We start from the raw sequence: 22,022 nt of genomic DNA, 5'->3' as shown, positions 1-22,022 counted from the left end.
AAAGAATTTAATAATACATTTACCTGCTTCTATTAATTTACCGTCTATTAAGTACCTCAGTCTTTTCCTGATTCTTTGTCACTATTTTCCTTCTGTATCCAATAAAGGATGGAGATTCTCCTTAGATCTCCTTTTGTTGCTAATGTATAGACTTACAGACACATTTTTTATTCTCTTTTATGGCAGTAACCAGATTAAGTTCTGTTGGGCTTTGGCCCTTCTAATTTTCTCTCTGCATAACTTCATGACATCCTTGCAGTCCTCCTGAGTTGACTGCCCCTTCTTCCAAATTAATAAACTCTCCTTTTTTTTACTGAGTTCCAGACAAGGCTTTCTGTACAGCCAAGCTGGTCATCTTCCCTGACAGCTCATCTTTTGGCACATAGGGATAGCCTGCTCCTGTGTCTCTAGGATTTCCTCCTTAAAGCATGTACAGCTTTCCTGGACTCCTTTGCCCTTCAGGACTGCCTCCCAAAGGACTGTCAACCAGGCTCCAAAGTCGGACCCCCAGAAGTCCGAGGAACAGTTGTGCTAAACAACATTCTTACTCCTCCAAGAATTGAAGACTACCCTTTGTGATTCCTGTGCTCAAAGACAGCCTCCACCCACCAGTCCTTCTATGTCCACTAACAGCAGGTCCATCGGGGCCTCACTCCTGTGAGCTCTGTCAGGAAGTTACCCTCCACACTCTTCAGGAACACCTAGACTGTCTTCTCTCTGCTGTAGTGTACTTCCAGCAGACATTGCTAAGTCAAAGTCATCCACCAGAACAAGTGCTAGAAACTGTGAGACTTCCCTCAGCTGCTTACAGAATGTTTCATCTGCCTCTTCATCCTGGTTGGGTGATCTATAACAGACTCCCACAATGACACTGCCTTGTTGGCCTTCCCCCCAATTCTTAAACACTCAACTCTATTATCACCAGCACTAAGTTTTAGACACCCAAAACACTGCCTAATTTAGAGTGCTACCGCACTAGCTCTCCTTCTTTGCCTATCCCTTCTGAAGAGTTTATAGCCATCCATTGCAGCCCTCCAGTTGTGTGAGTTATCCCATCATGGTTCTGTGATGGCAACTATGCCACAGTTTTCCTGCTGCACAATGGCTTCTGTTGTTTTAATTTTATATGTGCGTGATATAGTGGGGACATAACACCATAGTGTAAAAATTAACAGTGAAGACAGTAACAACTGCAAGACAACAATAACAATTGCAAGAACAACACTGTGCAGAAATGACAGGAAATGCCAAGACAAGGCTTTTAACTGATATTAAAGGTTTGAAAACGGGAAATCTACCAGACACATATAGTTCCCTTTACTCTTCTTTTAGAAGAGTTCAAATCTTATTTGGAAAGACATAAATTCTCAAGAAAGTCCAATCAAACTACTGTCTATTCAGGAATACATGTAAAAAAAATCAAGTGTGGAAGTAAGATGACTGAGTTTGACAGGACCATTCATACGCTTAATATAATTCATACACGCCAATGTTTTAGATATATTAGGAGCCTAAGACAAGCTGAATATTTTTCCTGAGACAGTTTTATTGAAAGAAATCTACTCCCTAAATAAATATTTTGCCAACTTTCAAGTACTTCGCTGCATTTTGCCATGGAACACATTACAGAGAGTTGTGTGCCAGTATTGACCAAACTTGTGTATCCATCATGCACACTGTCAACAGATACATTAGCTTAAGTTTCAAGAGCACAGTTATATTATCAGAATAGCACACCTGACCTGACTAATGATCTCACCTGTGATCAGCCAGGCCACAGTGATACAAGTTTGGTGTTAGAGCCAGCACAATCATCACTAGCTTAGGAGAAAGAAAAGAGGTATCTTTACAAGGCATTCAGCAGAGTTGACATACTTTCACAGAACTGGTCAGGTTGGAAGGGGCCACAGTGGGTCATCTGGTCCAACCTCCCTGCTCAAGCAGGGTCATCCTAGAGCATATGGCACAGGATTGCATCCAGAGGGTTCTTGAATATCTCCAGTGACGGAGACTCCACAACATCTCTGGGTGGTCTGTTCCAGTGCATGGTCACTCGCATAGTAGAGAAGCTCTTCCTCATGTTCAGGTAGGACTTCCTGTTCATCAGTTTCTGCCCATTGCCTCTTGTCCTTTTGCTTGGCATCACTGAGAAGAGCGTGGTTCCATCCTCTTGACACCCACCCTTTAAATATTTATACATATTAATGAGGTCCCCTCTCAGTCACCTCTTCTCAAGGCTGAACAGGCTCAAATCCCTCAGCCTTTCCTCATAAGGGAGATTCTCCAGACCCCTGATCAACTTAGTAGCTCTCCACTGCACCTGCTCCAGGAGCTCCGTGTACTTGTACTGTGGAGCACAGTACTGCACACAGTTCAAGATGACCCAGATTGGAGACCAGTGTTTAGGAAACCCCAGCTGAGACTGAATTCATTCAGAGGATTTCATATAAAAATTCAGTGAACAAAAACCAGCACAGCGGTCATATTAAACACATTCACACTTCAAGCAACCATCACTTATGAAGGAGGGAATATTTTGCAAAGTACTACTTACAGGTATGGAGGCACTCGGTTACTGTAGTTGGCTTGATGAGATAGCCTTTACAGATATAGCAGGTGATATGAGGATTGAAATCTTTCACCAAGTGCTTCCTCTGAGTAGCCATTCGTGGGGCAGGAATTACTGGCAGAGTGCTCGGGGCCAGAGAAGCGAGTCTGAGAGGCGTCGATACCCGCAGTTCACAAGAGCTGTAGCACTGCTCGATGCAACTGGACTTCTCCAGGCATTTGCTCTTAATTCCGCCGGTCTCACTGGGACATGGCTCATAACTCCTGCTCCCGTGCCAGGCGAGTCATTTTCCTACCTGTAACACACGTGCAAAGAGAGAGCTGTGTAAACCTGGCCGGACAGCGGCGATGCCCTGGAGGAGCAGTGTCGCCATGAACTTGGCGGGGGCACGGGGCCATTATTTACATAACAGCAGCCCGGCAGCCGAGCTCCGAGGCCGCGCCCCCGCCCCGCCAGGCTCCGGACGAGCCGCGGGGCCGGTGACAGGTGCAGGGGCCGGGGCCGGCCCCGCCGCCCTCCCTGCGCACCCCGCCCGGCGCTCCGGGCCCGCAGGCCTCGGCGGCCCCGCGGGGAGCACCCCCCCGCCGCCCCGCGGGAGCCGCGGCCGGAGAGGGCGGCGGCGCCCCGGCTGTGCCCCCGCTCGCCCGGCTCCCGTCCCTCCCCTGCCGCACCTGCGGCGCCTCCCGCGGCCCCCGCCGTACCTGGCGCAGCCCCGCGGCCTCGGGCGGGCGCCCGGCGAAAGAGAAAGAGAAAGGCGGCGCGCCTCCCCCCGCTCCGGGCGCTCCCTCCTCCCCGCCGGCTGCCGCGGCCGGTCCCGGGGCGGGCGGGACGGGCGCGCAGGCGCTGCTCCCCGGCCGAGCCCCGCAGCGCCCTCCGGGCGGCGGCGGCCGGAGCCCTGCGCCGGGGGAGCTCCTGAGGGGAGCGGGGGAGCGGCGCTGCCGGGCGAGGTGAGAGCAGGAGCGGAGCCCAGCCCGCCTCCCGGGCCCCGCTGCGGCCCCGACACCGCTTCTTCAAAATAACTTCAGCTTCTGCCCTGGAAGAGGGAAAGTTAAACTCATTTCTCCAGCCCGCAAATGCAAATGATAAACACTGGACTAAGTTACCCAAATCCTGTGAACATACATGTGTTTTCCTCGAACCGGGACCAACTAGCCAGAGAACGGCTAAGCACGAGTGAAAGCTGTCTCCACGGTTCAGGGCATCTGCTTTTTGCTCCCCTGTTCTAAGAAATGCGCCATATTATTACCAAATAATTATCCAGAAAACTAAAGTGGCCTTCATTTTTCAATTGCACTATTTCTGGAAAATTTCTTCTTCGTTGCTTTTAACAATAATGACAAAAACCTAAGGAGGCATTTTCTATATCATCTGCAATGCCACCACTTTACCTGTGACTGTGTTAGGTATTTGCTTTTCCATTCTACATTTTTAGATAAATACTCACTTTGCATTGGCCCTCCAATGCACTCTCCCTTTCATCCTTTGGTAAGTGCTGCAACAGGAGAAGGCTTTAATAATTTTGGCCTGTTCCTGCCATCCATTCTTACCTCTGGAATATTTACCATCCAAGAGATCTCCATGTGCATCAAATCAATTGGCAATCTGAGTCAGGTGCATTAAAAACTGTTACCAATAAAGTTACAGTGCAATGATGAATACATGATAAACTAGACATAGAGTAATTCAACAGGACATACATAATTTTTGCTGCTAAAATATTTATCTTGTATAAGCTTATTTCTTCACAATGTGAACAGAAGTTTATAAAGCTAAAAATCTTTTGAAGCAGCATAGAATCACAGATTATGCTGAGTTGGAAGGGACCCACAAGGATCATCAAGTCCAACTCCTGGCCCTGCACAGGACACTCCAAGAATCCCACCATGTGCCCGAGATTGTTGTCCAAACACTTCTCGAACTCTGTCAGGCTTGGTGCTGTGACCACTTCCCTGGGAGCCTGTTCCAGTGCCCAACCACCCTCTGGGTGAAGAACCTTTTCCTAATATCCAACCTAAACCTCCCCTGACAGCTTCATGCCATTTCCTCAAGTCCTGTCACTGGTCACCACAGAGAACAGATCAGTGCCTACCCCTCTGCATCCCCTCACGAGGAAGCTGTACACTGTGATGAGGTCTCCCCTCAGTCTCCTCCAGGCTGAAACTGGACCAAGACCAAGTGCCCTCAGCCGCTCTCATACGGCTTCCCCTCAAGGCCCTTTACCATCTTTGTTGCCCTCCCTTGGACACTCTCTAATAGTTTAATATCTTTCTGATATTGTGGTGCCCAAAGCTGCCCCCTGCACTCAAGGTGAGGCTGCCCCAGTGCAGAGCAGAGCACAGCAGGACAATCACCTCCCTTGACCAGCTGGTGATGCTGTGCCTAATGCATCCCAGGATACAGTAACAGTTTAACAAAGAGTTGTGTTTTGATGGTTTTGGCCTTCTCTTGTTAACTGTTGTTTGCATTATTATACCATAAAGTACACACTGATGACCCAAAGGCTAAAGAACACAGAACTGTAAACTAAACATGAAGAAGAGAAATAGACAATATAGACTATATACATCTCATGGGAATATTTTAATTAGTCACATTCTGTCAGTTTAGCAGAAGTTGACATTTTTCAGAATGAGTGTGAGAGTGGCCCTGCTCGAATGTAGGCTAAGTATGATACAGCATTATTAAACTTACATACATGCATTTAAAACAAGCAACTGCTGATGCTTTCCTGGCTGTTTCAAAATGACTGCATCTGGTAAGACTTGTTTTAAAAATAAACTGGTTTCTAAGTGGGATTTCAAATCATACTTTAAGTGTCTCACTTGAAAAAAAAGAACCCAACATTTTCTAAACAAATTAGTCAGCTAGGCTCACGTTTACCCAGTAATGGATGCACACTGTTCGATTCAAGCACATCAAAAACTCAGTTATGTCATTTATTATACTGTGTAGCCCACACAGTAATAATCACACAGCAGTTGTGATTATTGTAGTACTTGCAAATATACACGACCGGTACAGGTTCCCACAAGCCATACTGAAGTTCTTTTAAGGGCAACCAGTCCCATGCCAGGTGACAGTGTAGACGACAAATTCTTGCCTCATCTCTCCACTCAGTCCTGCTGGTACTAAGTGTATTTATGAGATGCTCCCTGAAGGCGAGGAAAGTTGAGGCTTTCAGCACCTTTCAAGACCACAACATAAAGAGCAAACAAGAAGCAGCAAAGGAGCTCTCATTTCATTATCAGAGGAAACTAGATCCTTAAATACTTACTCCCACTTTATATCATAAGGAAGAAAATTACTTTAATAAATGCTTATGAATTAATTATAATTTCAAAGGTAGTTAACTCCTAGCATTTCATACAACAGGTTTATTTAAAAATACAGGTCCATATAAGTGAAATGAGAATTTTGATCTACTTATAGCAGTTAAAAGGTAACAGAGGAATCAAACGAGGCAGTCATTTTCATATTATGAAAGAAACAGAATCAAGAAAATGAACTTCGCTCATAAAAGTAAATATATATCATGTATTGGTGACAGGAAACATGGTATGACAGAGAGGGTGATTATAGTCCTCAAATGAGTGATGAAAATACAGCTGCTCTCATTTTTCTGTGTTTCTCAAACTTTTGACTTTCTCATCAACTGACTTGTACTCAGCAGTTCCCACAGTGTCCTCTAACACAGTGCTTACTTTTTTTTTTAAACCAAGTCCTTTTTTACATATATGAACTTGTCTAACAAATAGAAAATAAAGACTGCTTTCTAAGCATTATCAACATTGAGGAGTAGTTTCTTGAAATCCCTAAAGAACTACTGGATCATCCTCATGTGAATGTGAGTAATTATTTATATGTGTAACAGAGTAATTATTTACATTTAATAAGAATTAAATGTATCTTTTTAAAGGAACAGCCAGGACACACAAGAATATGTGAACTCCAAGCATTTCATTAAAGCAGTTCCAACATTTTTGAAAAATACCAATGTTTGACATCAGTTCCCAAATAAATTCCAGAGAGAAAATAAACACTGGTCAATATTCAAATTCTCAGTAACATTTGAAATGAGTGAATAATTCTAATTCTGCAAGTAGATCTACATTAGTACAATGCTACATCCCTACAGAGCTACACTGGAGTCTGTTTCTAGGCAAGTCTCCAACTACCTTCCAGTTATCCTAAGAGTTACTTGTATTTTGTAGATGAAGAATTACGGGGACACATCTGAACTAGGAAATTAATGGAAAACAAATCCCTGCTTCTCTTAATAGAAATTATGTAGCAATCTGAATGATATTTAGAGGGAGCTGAGCCTCTAGACATTTGATGAAAATGCCATTCTGCAACTTTGAAAAACTTGAAAACTTCACCGAATTGTTTAGGTTGGAAGTCATCTCCTGAGATCATCTAATTCAACCCGTCTGCTCAAGCAGGGTCAGCTAAAGCAGGTTGTCTAGGACTGTATCCAGTGGGGTTTTGATTATCTTCACAGATGGGGTTGTACCCATTCTCTGGGCAATCTGTTCCCATTTTGATCACTTTCACAGCAAAAAAAAAAAAAAAGCTTTCTTGTTATCAGATGGAATTTCATGTGTTTCAGTTTGTGCCCATTACCTTTTGTCCTGTCAGTGGACACCTCTGAGAGCAGTTTGACTTCCTTATCTACATTCTCTCCCACTGAGTATTTATACATGCTGGTAAGATCCCCTTGAGCCTTTTTCTTCCCAGCTGAGCAGTCCCCAAACTCTCAGCCTCTCCTCAAATGAACAACACTCCCTTAACCATCTTTATGGCCCTGGGCTGGACTCACTTCACATCTTTCTTTTCTGAGAAGCCCCAAACTGGCCATAGCACTCCATGCGTCACCTCATCAGTGCTGAACAGAGAGAAAAATCAACCACCCGTGAACTGCAGGCAACTTACTTGAATTTACTGCATAGTTACTCAGGTGTGAAGAAGAGATGACATATAACCACTTTGGGATCTCTTATTTCCAGTGAAATTCCCAATCAAGTAGAACATTATCTAGAATAGAACAATACACTAATTGGCATCTTGTCCAATGCCTCTGCTCAAATCAGGTCTAACATTAAGGTTAATTCAGGTTGCTCAGGGCTTCATCTAAAGAAAGTCTGTATATATCCAAGGATGGCAATTCTATAGCCTCTCTGGGCAACCTGTCTCAACCCTTGGCAATCCTCATTGTGGGTTTATTTCTTTAGGTCCATTTCTTTAGGTTTAGTTCTTAGCTCTTTTTAGGCAAAGAGTAGTTACATTGTGTATCATATAAACAATGTTACTATGCTCAGTGTGAAGACTGCCTTTTATTTGATAGGAAACGATAGGAATTAGGCTATTCTTATCCCTATCACTTACTCATGAAAATTATCAGCAGAGGTTTTGCATTTCTACCATGAGGGTTTTTCTTCATCCCTACTGAGCTCTCTGTAAGATGCCATATATTAGCACATAATAGCACTTCTGGGATATATATAGCATTTCTTTATGCTTACTCTTCTTTTATAGCCTAAAGTAAAGTAGAAAAGCAGGTTGCAAAATGCCAACATCTGTATTATTACGCCATTGGCAAATACATAAACAAGACAAATTCTTTCGAGATACACTTCAAGAGTAAGGTAAAATTGTGTCACAAAATGTTCCAACTTTGTTGAACTAATTTCAAGCAAATTTTAAAAAGAGAAATCGTAAAGTTCCTACAGATTTCACAATAATTGGCTGCTAGTAAAGAAGAAACAATCAAATAAGTTACTCTAGTAAGGGAAAGATGAGCAGATCTGTATTGTCAAATATTTCCTTGGCACACTAAAATACTGGTCAACCATGGCACATGCTGTCTCTTCCCAGCTAGGGAAACACAAAAAACAAGTGAGAAACAAGGTCATAGCAGCGGGAGAGGGAGACTGTCACTGCAAGGAAAAAAAATCATAACTTTGAAATAAAATTGCCTAGAAATTGTCACAAGCATGAAGAAGACACTTGTATGCAGAGGTTGAAGTGAAAAAATATCTGGTTTAGAACATATTATTAGGTGACCATTAAACATACTGAGTGAAGATCTTGTGACCAGCTTGACATACCTCCCCGCAAATAACAAATTTAAGAACTGTAGTTACAATCCTCAGCGGTATTGCAAATTTAAAAACACCAACCTATTACAGCAGAATTCAAACTACTCAGCTGAAAGCAGCTGTAGATTTAAGCGCGATGACCATACTTTTAAAAAGTATTTTCCTAGTGTTTCTTTGATTATTTTGTCACTATTCTGTATTTTTCTTTTGAAGAATAGTCTTAATAGGCAGGATTGCATGCATCAGACACAAACATTTCCAGAAGCTTCCCAGAGAAAGTGAGACAAACTCCTAACTTCTAAAATATTAAGTGACCAATTGTCTATTCAGTTACTCAAGTATCCAATCGTGTGAACTGTGATAAGCTGTTGCTTTCTAGTTTGGCTTTTTTTTAAAGCATAGTACAGATATAGTATAGGCTGCCAGGTAGCCAAGCTGATTGTTCATGGGTCATGAGAATGACCTCACTGCCATCACTTTGTCTTTAAAGGCAAAAATCTCTATTATGGTATAGAGGCTTGTATTGTGCCACAACAATTTATATTTTTTCTTTTCTTCATAGGGAATGATTTTTGGTGATCAGGTAAAGAGGGGTTTGCTTTTGAACCATCAGAGATTGCTCACAGGGAGTGATAACAGCAGGAGGCTTACAAGATGTGAAATCAGGATGCTTCTGTGCCTCCATTTGCCCATGTGCTTGGTTAAAAAAACAGTGATCTGTGATGGAGTTAGGAACTCTGGGCAATTAAATACTGGTGGTATCCTCAACATGTCTTGGTTTTGCTGCATGGCACACTGTAACTTCCATGCACTTTGGTCTGCTGTGCTACATCTCCTTTAGCTTTTTATAGGGTATTGAAAAAAGTGTTTTGTGGTTCGTGGTATGTTCTGTAGGCTGCAATGGAGGAGGCATTATTTCAGAGTTGCCTGTGATTGTGGGGAACCACAGGGAATGACCAAAGTAGTCTTTTACAGTCCTATGTTTTATATAAATTTCTAGCAATTCTGTATAAGTACACAATCTAGCAATTCTGTATAAATAGAGCAAGTAACGGTCACGTATTTTGGTAACATCTTAAAGAAGAGGCATCATTTGAAACAATTGCCTTGGTTCTTAATCAGCTGTTCTCCATCAAAAACATCTGCACTTTCAGAATTACTTTTTTGGTCCCTGGCCAAAAAAGTTTTGGTCTCTCACTTCTACTGCAGAGTTTGTTAGACTGTCTCTGAATTCACAGAAATCACACCAGTGTTGCCGTTTCTATTACTGTATAATCTCCAATACTTCTTAACTTCTTTACCTATGGCTATCTGATTACATGTTTCTGCTAGTTCAGTTCAGTTCCCTTTTACTCTGCTCTCTGCAATAGTATCACCTCTTATTCTGTGGCTTTTACAGAGAAAATCTGCTCTGGAATTAATGCTACTTCAAGTCTCCCTGCTACTACACAATAGAAAAAATAATCCAGTCAGTGACAAGTGGAGCCACATTATCAGAAAAACTCCAGTGGGGTAACATGCCCAGGCCAGCCTGAATATAGCTGTTATCTGCACGGGCAAGACTATGTCTCCTCCATAGATTTCTAGGATCTGCAGGTCATAGTGTAAACACTTTGCCAATTCTATATAGGTATCCTTCCAGGGAAAAAGTATCTCTATACTAGTATGAACATAGGTTTAGAGTTTTCTAATTGAGTCTCAATGAAGTCTATGCTTTTCCACAAGACATCCTACTGGCTACTGCTACAGTTCTATCACTCTTGTTTTAAAATCCTTGTTTCTGTCAGTAATATATAGCCTCTCCCATACTACATTGCATTTTATACATATATAAGAAATCTATTATATTATGTATTTTTCCACTCTTTTTTCCCCTGAAATCGTCAAAGCCCCTTACATCAACACATACAGCACAGTTAAACAATAACCTGAAGTGTTCAAATAGTTTTATGAATGTCATCTTTCAATTTCCTTGAAATTGAAAGACAAATGAAAACAATGAAAACAAACTGTAAGAACCCTCCAATGACTCCCGCTAAAATTGTTACTAACAGATTTTGTTTCTTACAGTTGAAAACTGGCAGGAATGCAAATCAAATTGTATCACACATGTCAAACAGCTTCACAATTATGCAATCAACTTGCACTGCAAATTAAAAACAAGACTTACTACTAGATCTTAAGTCAAAACAAATTTAAAACTTCAATAGGCTCTGCAAAAGCAATCCTCAACAAATCTACTCATGCCTGTTATGACGGCAGAACCACCAAACAAAGAGGCTTGAAAGGAAATAGAAAAGTAGCAACCAAATTGCCTCATCTTTTACATGACAAATTAATGACATTCACAACATCTTAGGGAGTTAACTACTCTACTTCAATAGATTTTCAACAGAAGTTCTGTTTCCAGCTCTCTCAAGAATAAAACCTTTAACTTAATAACACAATGTTGGATGGACTCCATTTCATTTACGCCGCACGGGAAGACTCATTCATGGGAACCGTCACTTTGTCAGCCCATTAAAACAGTAGCTTCATTGGACAAAACAGAGATACTTGTGAATTTAGTTTTTAACTTGTTAAATAGAGAATGTTTCTTCTGGATAAACGAAGAGAAAATAGGGTGCAGACCAAGATAGAGAGCTTCACATCCTCCTCACATCTTTTTTGACAGCAATTTAGTGTATATCTAAAGGTCTGTGCAGCAACATGTTCCATGTGATCCAATCCATCCAATCATATGACCGTAGTCATTGTGGAATTTGGCCTACTGAGTTAGATAAAAATCATTCCATAAGAATAAGGAAAAATAGAATTTTTTATATATTTTTGATATTTGTAACAGTTCGCATTAACGAGAGTCACTTCAAATAACTTCACTGAAAGCATTACCTTGAAATACTAATCATTTTTATCCACCATACTAATGGAAAAAGAACAAGCAAACCTGAAACTTTTAGTTGATTCATCACATGAATAATATGCTATTTTTGGGGAGAGAGAAGCTCAGGATTCTAGCCAGAAGTTATTCTCAAGTGAGCAATCACTGCTCAGACCATAACTTTGCTTATATGCCAGTACTGCAGTGCCACCACCTCAGGAAGTTGAGTGTTGGTTTTCCCAACCGTAGTCCCATGACTTCAGTAAATCAGAAAACTTTGCATAAATGGTGCCTGTGTCTGCTGTTATCACCACTGAGTCTTCTGAAGAAAAGATGTATAAAACAATTCTCAAGTATGAAAAATAAGTTTGAGGGGTTTTTTTTTGGTTTTTTTGCAATTACAAAGCCATGGCCTTCAGACTCTGCCTGCATGTAAACAGCATATTCTCGGTTTATGTGCATTTAATCAGACTGAGCACAAAATCAACCAAAAAACGTGAGACTGTGTTTACCATCCCTGCATCTTGAGCTTCCTTTTGTAATGCTGGGAAGTCTGGGTTCAGCATGGTGCTAATGAGATCACATGGCTTTTAGCTGAGTAGGCTATGGCAGTTTGGACTCCCTGTTTTTAGGCACTGGACAGAGAAGTATAAAGTCAGCATCACTCTTTACTATTGTTTCATACCTCACTGCTATTTCTAATCTGCATTGCAAGAGTTTCAAATCCTACAGTCACTGTCAAACACTAAGAGATTCCATGAGATTTATCAGATATAACACCTCAGCTTCAGTTAGCCAGCTGCCTTTTCTTTTCACTGTATCAACACACTTAAAAAAACCCCCCAAACCAACACTAAACCCTTTTACTTTCAAAATTTTTCACGTTTTGTAATGAACTGAGCTCCCTGTTAAAAACATTTCAGGAATGTTTTCCTAAAGTAAATTATAAACTATGCTAAAGGTACACCATTTCTGACCTTTCTAAATTGCAATAATCTGTATGCATTTTACTGAGGTTTTTTAGATGTGACTATTTTCTTCGGTACTGTATTAAGTATAGGTTCTAGAGGATTAAAGCTAGAAGGTTTCACCTATCAATTTACATGGCAAATCTCACTCAATTCCCTAATCTAATACCCCTGGTAGACTTTAAAGAATAAAAGGCATAATACTCTTAAAATTATTTCTCTTTATCACAAATGCATAGATGGAAATATGAAATTTTGACACGGTATTTGGCTCATGAGAACTTGTTGATACATGTAACACACAGTCTGCTTCTATCATCACCATGCTGTCTATTTAACAATTCACATTTAAATACAAGACCTCAGTTGCCACAGATCAGTAGGAATAAAATTAAGGAGATTTAAATGTTTCCTGCTGAGAAGCCTGGAATGCTGTCTAGTGTTTTATCCCATGTCTTTTAAACTTGTCAGAAACCCTGGTGCCATCCAAACTCTCCATCAGTCAGGAGCTAAAATATGTATTTGGGGGCTATGTCTTCCATTAAGCAGCAACTTAACAAAATCATGAGAGAAACCATTGTAACAAAATACATCAAAAAAAACCCCTTCAAACATATACTGCCAACTTACAGTTTTATCTGATATATTTAACATGTATTGTACCATTTTCTTCACTGCATCTGCTGGTCTCCACATTTGTACCATTTGTACCACTCCCCTCCTTTTTCTTTATATATTGGTGAACAGTGCAAAAAATTCAAGAACAGATGAAAAGTCTTAAGTTGAGGTACTGAAACAGCTTCCTAATAATCTATTTTATGTTAGTATACTTCAGTCAATAAGGACAAACTAATTAATTTCAGCAGAGAGACTCAATAATATTCCTGAGAAGTAAAATTTTTGGTACAATTAACATGGTGCTAACAAAACCACATAACAAAGGCTGTTATAAAGAAGAGAAACAGAAAGTATGCTGTTTTGCTGTAGATAGATTACATCCAGTAATGAATGATGAAAGAAAAAGTAGCTCCATAGTTTGTCTAGGGTCTAGGAAGACCTGTCTTAATCTTTAGAAATGCAGTTTTTACTTAGTAAGTACTAAGTCAATATTACTAATTTTAGAGCAAACATCTTCACTATGTACATGACCTTTCAATGATATTATTGTCCAAACTACTGTCACTGATGTAAACAGGAGCCAATTTAAATGGCACTTAGTGCCCAAAGAACAATGAACTTGTAACTACTTACAAGAATACTGTAAGTAATTTATTTAGCATAGACAAAAATGCTGAAGATTCCTACTTCTTTGGTAAGTGTCTCTTCTTCAAAGCCACAGAACACAGTAACTTTAGTCAGACAATATGCAAATATTGACCATAAAAAGTGAAAGGTACCTGCTACTGTACCACATAATATTTTCCCCTCTGTTTACGATTTTATCATACGAAGGGCTTGAACAGTCATTAAGATGATTAAGGGATCGGAGCATCCATCATATGAGAAGAGGCTGAAAGAATTGAGGTTTCTTAGGGCCTTGCTCAGTGGGGTTCTTAGCAATGTGTATAAATACCTGACAGCGGAAGCAAATAAGACAGAGCAAGAGACTGCTTGATACTGTCCAGTAACAGGACAAGAAGCAGTGCACACAAACTGAAACATGGGAAATCCCATTTAAACATAAGGAAAAAAGAAAATCTACTGAGGGTGAAAAAATGCGAGAATTATTTGCTTAGTGAGGCTGCAGAGTCTCCATCCTTCACAACTGGTCTAGTTGACCCTGCTTTGAACAGAGGGGATGGAATAGACAAACAGGCAATGAGGTGGACTGATAACTGACTCAAGTGCCAGAAAGGTTTATGATCAGCAACACACAGTCCAGCTGGAGGTAAGTCACTACTGGAGTACCTCCTGAGTTGAGAATGGGGCCAGTACTGCATAACATCATCATTAATGACCTGGTGATGGCACAGAGTGCACACTCAGCAATGTTTCAGATGATGCAACACTCTGCCCAAGTTCATGTTGAGGACTGACAGGCTCAAAAGCAGATGATGCTGGGATTCTGTGACATACTACCCAGAATTACTGAATAGGCCTGGAATATAGTCACTACCTGCTGTTGTAGGCTACCTATGAACAGCAAGTGTTAGTCATTCCTGCTGAGTCTGAACCGTATCAGGTGTATGCAATGGTGAATTCTGGGGTCTTGTCTCACGGCCATGACACTGGCCCCTCCTGAGTGTGCAGCATGGTTACTAGGGATACCCCCAAGCATGCACTAGCTCTGTCACATCCTTGTCTACATTATCCTATGGGATCCACTGTGGTGAGCACCATAATGTAAACTAAACAAAAGCTACTGGGTTTTCCTAAAAATCATTACAGACTGATATCATATTACACTGCAGCTTTGTGTCCATTCCCATTTGTTTCATGACATGCCTAAAAAATTTAAATTATGAAGAAGCTATTGTTAAATAATTTAAGGACAGACTTACCATTATAACTTCCTGGAATAGTGCATAACAGCAAAATAGACAGTTCTGTTAAACTAGGTTAATAGCTGCTTTGCATGTCCCAACTTCCCTCTTCTTTCCCTTCATTCAAGTTTTTCTATTTCTTGTTTCCTTTCTGCATTCCCCTGCTTCTTTGGTGTGTTACATTTCTTAGAGGCATCAGATTTTAACTCAAAACCTGATGAACAAATTTACCTGTTAGCTTCAAGAAAAATAATTTTGTTTTCAGAATAGTACAGTTTTGGGGTAGAGGTGTTATTCCATGTTATTTATGTAACAGATAAATCCTTCATGAAGAGGAAATCTCAACAATCTCAAACTGCAGAAAATGTCCTTCCAAGGTATAACACTCAATCAAATAAGTTTCATATTCTGTTTACCACTTGGCTTTTGAACACTATAGTCCAATCGTCATAGAGGAGAATGTCATTTCAGGAGTGGGTAACTCATGCAGGAAACAGGCTCTCTGTTAGAGGTCATTCAGGATGAGAGGTAGCCAGATTTAGGGTCTGGGCTATGTATTACCACCATCCAGCCCCAGGGAAATCTAGGCAAAACTGTACTGACTCAAGCTTTAATTATGTCTAATTTTTGCTTTTCTGAAAGCACCTTGGAAATCATACAACTTGGGAATTCTGGGGCAACTGTCAACTAGTATTCCCCAGCAAAAGAGCTTTGCTGAGCAGCCACAGAGGCCTGCTGCTTTCTGGCCTTCTGTGCATAAGGAGAGAATCTGTGTATTTTGGGGCAGGGAGGGCCAAGGGACGACAGAGGATGGAAAATGCTTATCTCTACAGGACAACAAATTGGAAGAAAATCTGAAGGCTGAGTGCAAGATTTAGTAAAGAAGACAAAAGCTGATCAAAATAAAACAATTTTTTTTGAAAGGGAAAAGGAGATCTACTCTTTAGTCTAGCTAACCCCATTAATAATGGAAGTGAACACATATATCAGCATAACCTCGTCACACAAGGGTCCAGAGCAAGCTGGGTCCCATTTACTGAAACACCCGACACTGTTTTTATTGGTATTTAACAAAGCTGATAAGATTACACTTACTGCAAATATATCAATTCATCTAATACACCTTCAGCTGCTGTGGAAACATACCCTTTGAGAGCCCATCTGGTCTAAAAAGTCTGTGTGAAGAAATGCATGCATTACTGAGCCTGTTTTACATAAAGAGTAAAGTATTTCTAGCTGTTTCCTAATAAACTTCTAATGTCAGCTATGCAGGAAGACATGACTGCCTAAGAATTAAACCTCTGACTCTTAAATTCCAATACAATGTGTTAATCACAACATTCCTCTTCATTTGAAAGATCATTTGACATGCATTTAAGCCAGACACCTAATCTCTGAGGTGAGAGATTTTATTAAAAAAAAAAAAATAGCCATAGTGAACACTTAAACTACATTTTGCCTCATGGTGCTATTGATACTAGCTACAGAAAATAATCAACATATCTGCAGTTAGTTTTAGAACAGGACTGGTAACAAATTAAAAGTCAAGGCTCAAATTTTCAGCATATGGAGGTAAGTATAACATTTTGCAAGCTAAAATATTTGAAGATAAAAAGCTGAATTATTCCGAATTTCATACCTTATATAGTATGTGTCTGTGTATTTATAGATATATAATTTTATACACTTGTGACTGAAACAGAATATTGTGTTTTAATTGCATTTTTGCATTTGCTTTTAAGCAACAGCAAATGACTGCTTAAGATGACAAAGAATCAGACCTATCAACTCATCTTTCTTTTTCATATTAACAAACATCTCATGAATTTGAATACTGCTGTTTACAGAGCCTAATCCAACACAATACTGCCATGACTTTCTGAAACAAGTCATTTTTATGCCTCTATGATGTAATTAAATGTCCTTCTATCTCTGCTGTGATGAAGAGATTGTTGGTTAATACACATCTAGTACTGATATAGTGTTTTACAGCTATACATTACTTATTAAAAAGGAAATAAAAATGCCCAGTTATGCTCATTTACAAAGTAGCAGTTAACATTAACAGTCACTGAAACAAAAATACAAATTGTGCTGGAAGCCTGTGGACAATACTAAGAACTGAAGCAGTCTTCTGGTCTACTGGCCTGTTACACATCTCAGTCCTGAAGCCACAAAGATTGCATGATAATTCCAAGGGTGTTTTGTTACATTATGTTGTGATAACCACTGCACAGGCAGAAACTGCTCATATGACATTTCCAAATTTCACATATCCCAAGCCCAGGACGGTTAGATACTATAAGTACCTTCTACTCTCTCTAAAGTACTTCCATACTTCATAAGCCCTCAAGCAAACACTTCACAGTGGAGACAGTGGCTCACTTCACTAATGACATGCGAGCAGACATGAGGAAAGACTTAAGTTTTCACACAATATTCAAACATTGTTACGGAAAGAAAACTACTTCAGGAATGCTGAACTGCTTACAACTCGATAGACTATGTCAATGAAAATAACAGCAACTTCTTTTCTCTCTATTCCCAAAACAGCACTGCAAGTAAACCTGCAAAACTCTCAGCAGATTCCAGTAAAAATTTCAGTTTCACTAGAGACTAACGCCAAGTATGATCTTTCAGATCTCATTTCTCTAAAAAAGGAATGCATTATGTTAAACAGGAGTAGGCAGAAACATAAGACATTTAGGCAAAACATCCAAAAAGCTCCTGCAGAAGAAACTGATACTCTAGTTTGAGAAAGTTGAGCATTATGTAATGCACGCAACTGTATAAGTAGTCTGTTTTCTGCAGTAAAAGGAATGAAATAGACCTAAGTACAAATCTGTGTCCAAGAAAAACATAAATTCTTATTTTTCAATTCTTTCAAGTCTTGAGTAACTTCAGTGGGACACACAAATATGTACCTTGAATATCATTTGTGTGTGGATTTCCTTCCCAGTCTTAGAAATACTTATAATCTCCCCCACCATGAGACCCATGACATGTGTTCAGAAACACCAGGGTTATCTACTAAATAAATACTGTATTCTTTCTTCCTGAAAAATACTTTGTTATGCAGATTCTCTCTATAGCTTTTTATAGCTTAAGTCTCAAATGCTTCCAAGCTCACCCTGCTAAATAACTGTATTGGGCCTGGCTAGGACAGAGTTAGCTTTTTTCACAGCAGCTCACAATGTGCTGTCTTGTAGGTATCTGACCCAAACAATGCTGATAGCACACTGATGTTCTAGATATTGCTGAGCAGTGTTTGCACAGCATCAAGGCCTTCTCTCATTCTTACTACCCACCACAATGAAGACTGAGGGGTGTGCAATAGGCTGGGAGAGGACACAACCAAAGAGAACTAATCTGAACTAATCAAAGAGAGACTCCACGCCATAGAACACCAAAGTCAGCCATAATAAGGGAGAAAAGGGGGTTTAGGGAAGTTAGTTACCTTTTGCTTGGCAACTGGCTGTGCATCAGTCTGCCTTTGGGAGGTGGAAAGTGATTGCCTTTGCCTCACTTGTTTTGTTTCTTTTTCTTTCTCTCATCTTTCATTTATCCTTTGCTTTATAAACTTTTGAACTTTTTTTTAATCTCAACCCCCAAGTTTTCTTACTTTTACTCTTCCCTCATTCCATAGGGGATTAGGGGTGAGTGAGTGAGCAGCTCATGGTGCTTAACTGCCTATTGGACTTAACTCACAGAAATAACATAACCAACAAAATTAGTAATTTCCCACCTTTCTGTTGTGCTGTCCAGAAATGTATGAGTAGGTATTGAGGGTTTATGCACACTTGTGACATGACTAAGCCTGTACTTGTTTTACAATCAGGTGTATGCTGTCCCATTTCTCCATGGCCAGATGCAGATGCACATTGTATGACATGACCAACATCTCTGAGTGATGGAAAGAACGCAGGAGTGGGCTGGGTGTCAGATGAAGTATTTACCCAGGCAATATCCAACTCAGTCTCTAGTTTGCCTATGGGTCAATCAGCATAAACAGAATAATTTTGTGTAAAACTATATATTGATTATATGTTGTCAACACAAATGCTTTCAATACATTTGCCCCAAAATAAACCCAAAAATTCTACCAAAACATGGCTATGTACTGCACATGCTTCTTTCCCTGGGGAGAGTATGCATATGAAAAGCAAGTTACAGATATTAGGCACATTGTTTACTGCACTGCTGGAAGATGTTTCATTTATATGGCAATAAATACATCGTAAGGAGCCACAGAGATTAACGGCATGATCTCATAACAAACAGTTATTTATATCAAGTTATTGAATTTTTTTTTTTGTTTGGGAATGTACTAGATACAAATGCTAGTAATTTTGGTTGTCATTTCACTGATACTTGTTGCTTTTACTGCATTCATAGTAAGGCACCATTTGCATTACTGAATATTCTTAATGTCCTCTCACTGAGTACTAAAATGCCATATTACACAAAAAATAAAAACCTCACCTAGCAGTAGATTTTCATATATAAATTTTATGGGTAAAATAGAAATCAAAATGTTCAGGCTATATAAGTCAGAAGTCATTGAAAGCAATTTTCCCTATTGACTTTAAGGTGATTTGAACCTGTGGCTTTGGACTCTTAAAATAAACACTGCCCCACTGTCACATATAAAAAATACTATGAATACTGAAGAACTGCAGAACTAGTATAATCTACTTCTTAGAGCAAACTGAGAATCTCCTAAAGGGACTTAAAGATTACTGTACATCTAAAGCAAAGCTCTGTCTTGCATATCACTGAAATACAGTACAAAAATGGCTTAAAGTATGTAGTTATTAACAAGTACGTTTATCAATCATAAAAAAATATTTATTTTCTACCAGTGGTATGAAAAAAATCTGCCACAATGAAGAGAGGCCTGAAAGATAGGAATCCTGGCTTCTTAAGATTCCTAAGCATCTGTTAGTTCTATTTAAACAACAAACACCCTTGTGTTACTTTGGGGAAGCTGAGCATACAGTTCCACACAGTATTTATTTTCTCTAACATTATTATTTGAAAAATAAATATGAGACATTCACTCAAATCTGACTTTCTTCTTTCTGAAAGAACTCTTCTGAAGTGCTGATCTTAGACCATTCTGCACCTTAGCTAGTTTGTTTTTATTAATTGTTAAAACAACACATCTTTTCTAAATTTATTTTTAAATAACATAAAAATATAAATGGAGAAGGGTTTAATACAGAACAAATAGGGAACAGTATTTTTACAGAAAACTAAATGGTCAAGCAGATGTCTAACCTACTTTGAGACCAGCATGTTATGAAAATACAGTACATAGCTCTCTCTTATATCCAAGGGCTTCTACAGAGCTACAGGGATAACTATTGCTTTATTTTCCACATACTTTTTCAATACTACCCACCACCAGGGAAGATAAAAAAATAATTTACAATTTATATATACATATATTAATTTTGTCATGAAGTTCAACAGAATATTTTGACTAAATAATCCTTCTTAATTTTCTAGTGCTGAGTAATCTACAACTATCAGTAGTTCCAACTATTAAAAAAAATATAAATCCTTAATAGTAATCTGAATTAGTCTGGTTTTTATGACCTCATTTGCTAAGCTACAGTAATTTGGTTTTCTTTTAATCAGCAAGACTGAATAATCCGGTTTTGAATATCACTTACTTTATCTCAAATGTTTCCATGTAGTTTACCAGAGAAAATATTAAGAGATGGCTTGACTACTGTCTGGAAGTGCCACCTTAGCTTTACTTTTACTAAGCTGTGCCCCCAGTCTTTCATGATAAAGCATGTGTCCCAAGCGCTGTATCATTCTTTTAGGGCTTCTATATACCCTTTTCAAGTTTTCTGCATCCTTCTTGAAGTGCAATTGCCAGAATCAAGTTCAGTATGAGTGGTGATCACAGTATTAACAACCGCTGAATAAATGTAATTCAACAGCTGCTTGATATTCCCCTTGCCCATTCATCTAAGACTACCTTCATTCTTTTGTCTCCTCTTGACACTGGCAACTGATTATACCATGACCCTTCAAAACTCCTTTAGAAGTCTGTGCTTTGTGATAGAAGAATAAGGCACTCTGTAAATAGAACCTACAAATAGTTTCTACATAGTGATTTCTCTTTTGCTATTTATCCTATTCTTCTATTTTATTATCTCAGATCTTAGATCTAGAACATGCCCATAGAAGTGTATGAGATTTCTATTTGAATTCATCTAATATCAGGGAGCTTAATTACATTTATATGGAATATATCAATTTTAGAATTGCTCCCATTTGTTCTGTGTTTTTTTTCTGCTGTTTCCCTGAGAAACAATTAAACACTGCAGACTTATTTCTGCAGTTTTAAGTGAGAGAAGAGTTCGTAGGATATGAATGCCTAGCCCCCCCATATGCATTCTTTGGCTTCCATCTCCTTTGTGATGCTTTTTTGATTCACAATTAAGCTGACTCTAGCCTAACATTTGAATCAAGTGTCTACTGTAGGAAAATCATGATTATATTACTTTAAGAAAATTGCCCCATTATATCTCCATTTAATTTCTACTGATGCACTGCTCCTTATTCAAGGTTTTGTGTCATCTTGCTAAACTAATTTTATAATGAGTTTCTCCTCTCCCTGCTCTCTCTCCTTTCTTATGGCCACCCTGAACATAGAACTAACTTCTAGCAGCAGCACTTTACACAAACTGAAGTTGGCACTTAGCAGTGAGATCATAGCTTGAATTTCAGGTGGTTTTATATAACAGCACATAGGATGAGGGCCTAGAAAACATGCATGGAGACCTTCCCATCGTCTGTCTTGTCCTTACGAAGAGAAAGCTTTTAAAATTGTACCAGTTAGTCCATCCACATAAGATTAAAAATAATCAAGCCATTTCCCTAGGATTAGGTGACTGATTCCAGTCAGTCAACTTGTAATGCAACTATACCTGGTTTTGGCCTGACAAGTTTCTACATAACATAATTCTGGAAATACTTAATAGTAAAAAAAAAAAAAAACCCAAA

At 39.4% G+C, this 22,022-nt stretch overlaps 1 protein-coding gene across 4 annotated transcripts in view; it reads right to left on the bottom strand.

Moving 5' to 3' along the window:
* Positions 1 to 22,022, bottom strand: part of PCGF5 (polycomb group ring finger 5) — a 65,295-nt gene that overhangs the window by 32,992 nt on the left and 10,281 nt on the right. For 3 of the 4 annotated variants that reach the window (XM_064662879.1, XM_064662878.1, XM_064662881.1), the window contains one exon: positions 2,555 to 2,864. In XM_064662879.1, the coding sequence (XP_064518949.1) occupies positions 2,555 to 2,666 (112 nt within the window). In that variant the 5' untranslated portion in view covers positions 2,667 to 2,864. Of the gene's footprint in view, positions 1 to 2,554; positions 2,865 to 3,270; positions 3,405 to 22,022 lie in introns of those variants that run through there. The other variant, XM_064662880.1, reaches the window with a different exon arrangement.

This window comes from Pseudopipra pipra, chromosome 8, assembly GCF_036250125.1.
Source record: "Pseudopipra pipra isolate bDixPip1 chromosome 8, bDixPip1.hap1, whole genome shotgun sequence".
Classification (NCBI taxonomy): domain Eukaryota; kingdom Metazoa; phylum Chordata; class Aves; order Passeriformes; family Pipridae; genus Pseudopipra; species Pseudopipra pipra.
This window is presented reverse-complemented; position numbering and strand designations above follow the sequence as displayed.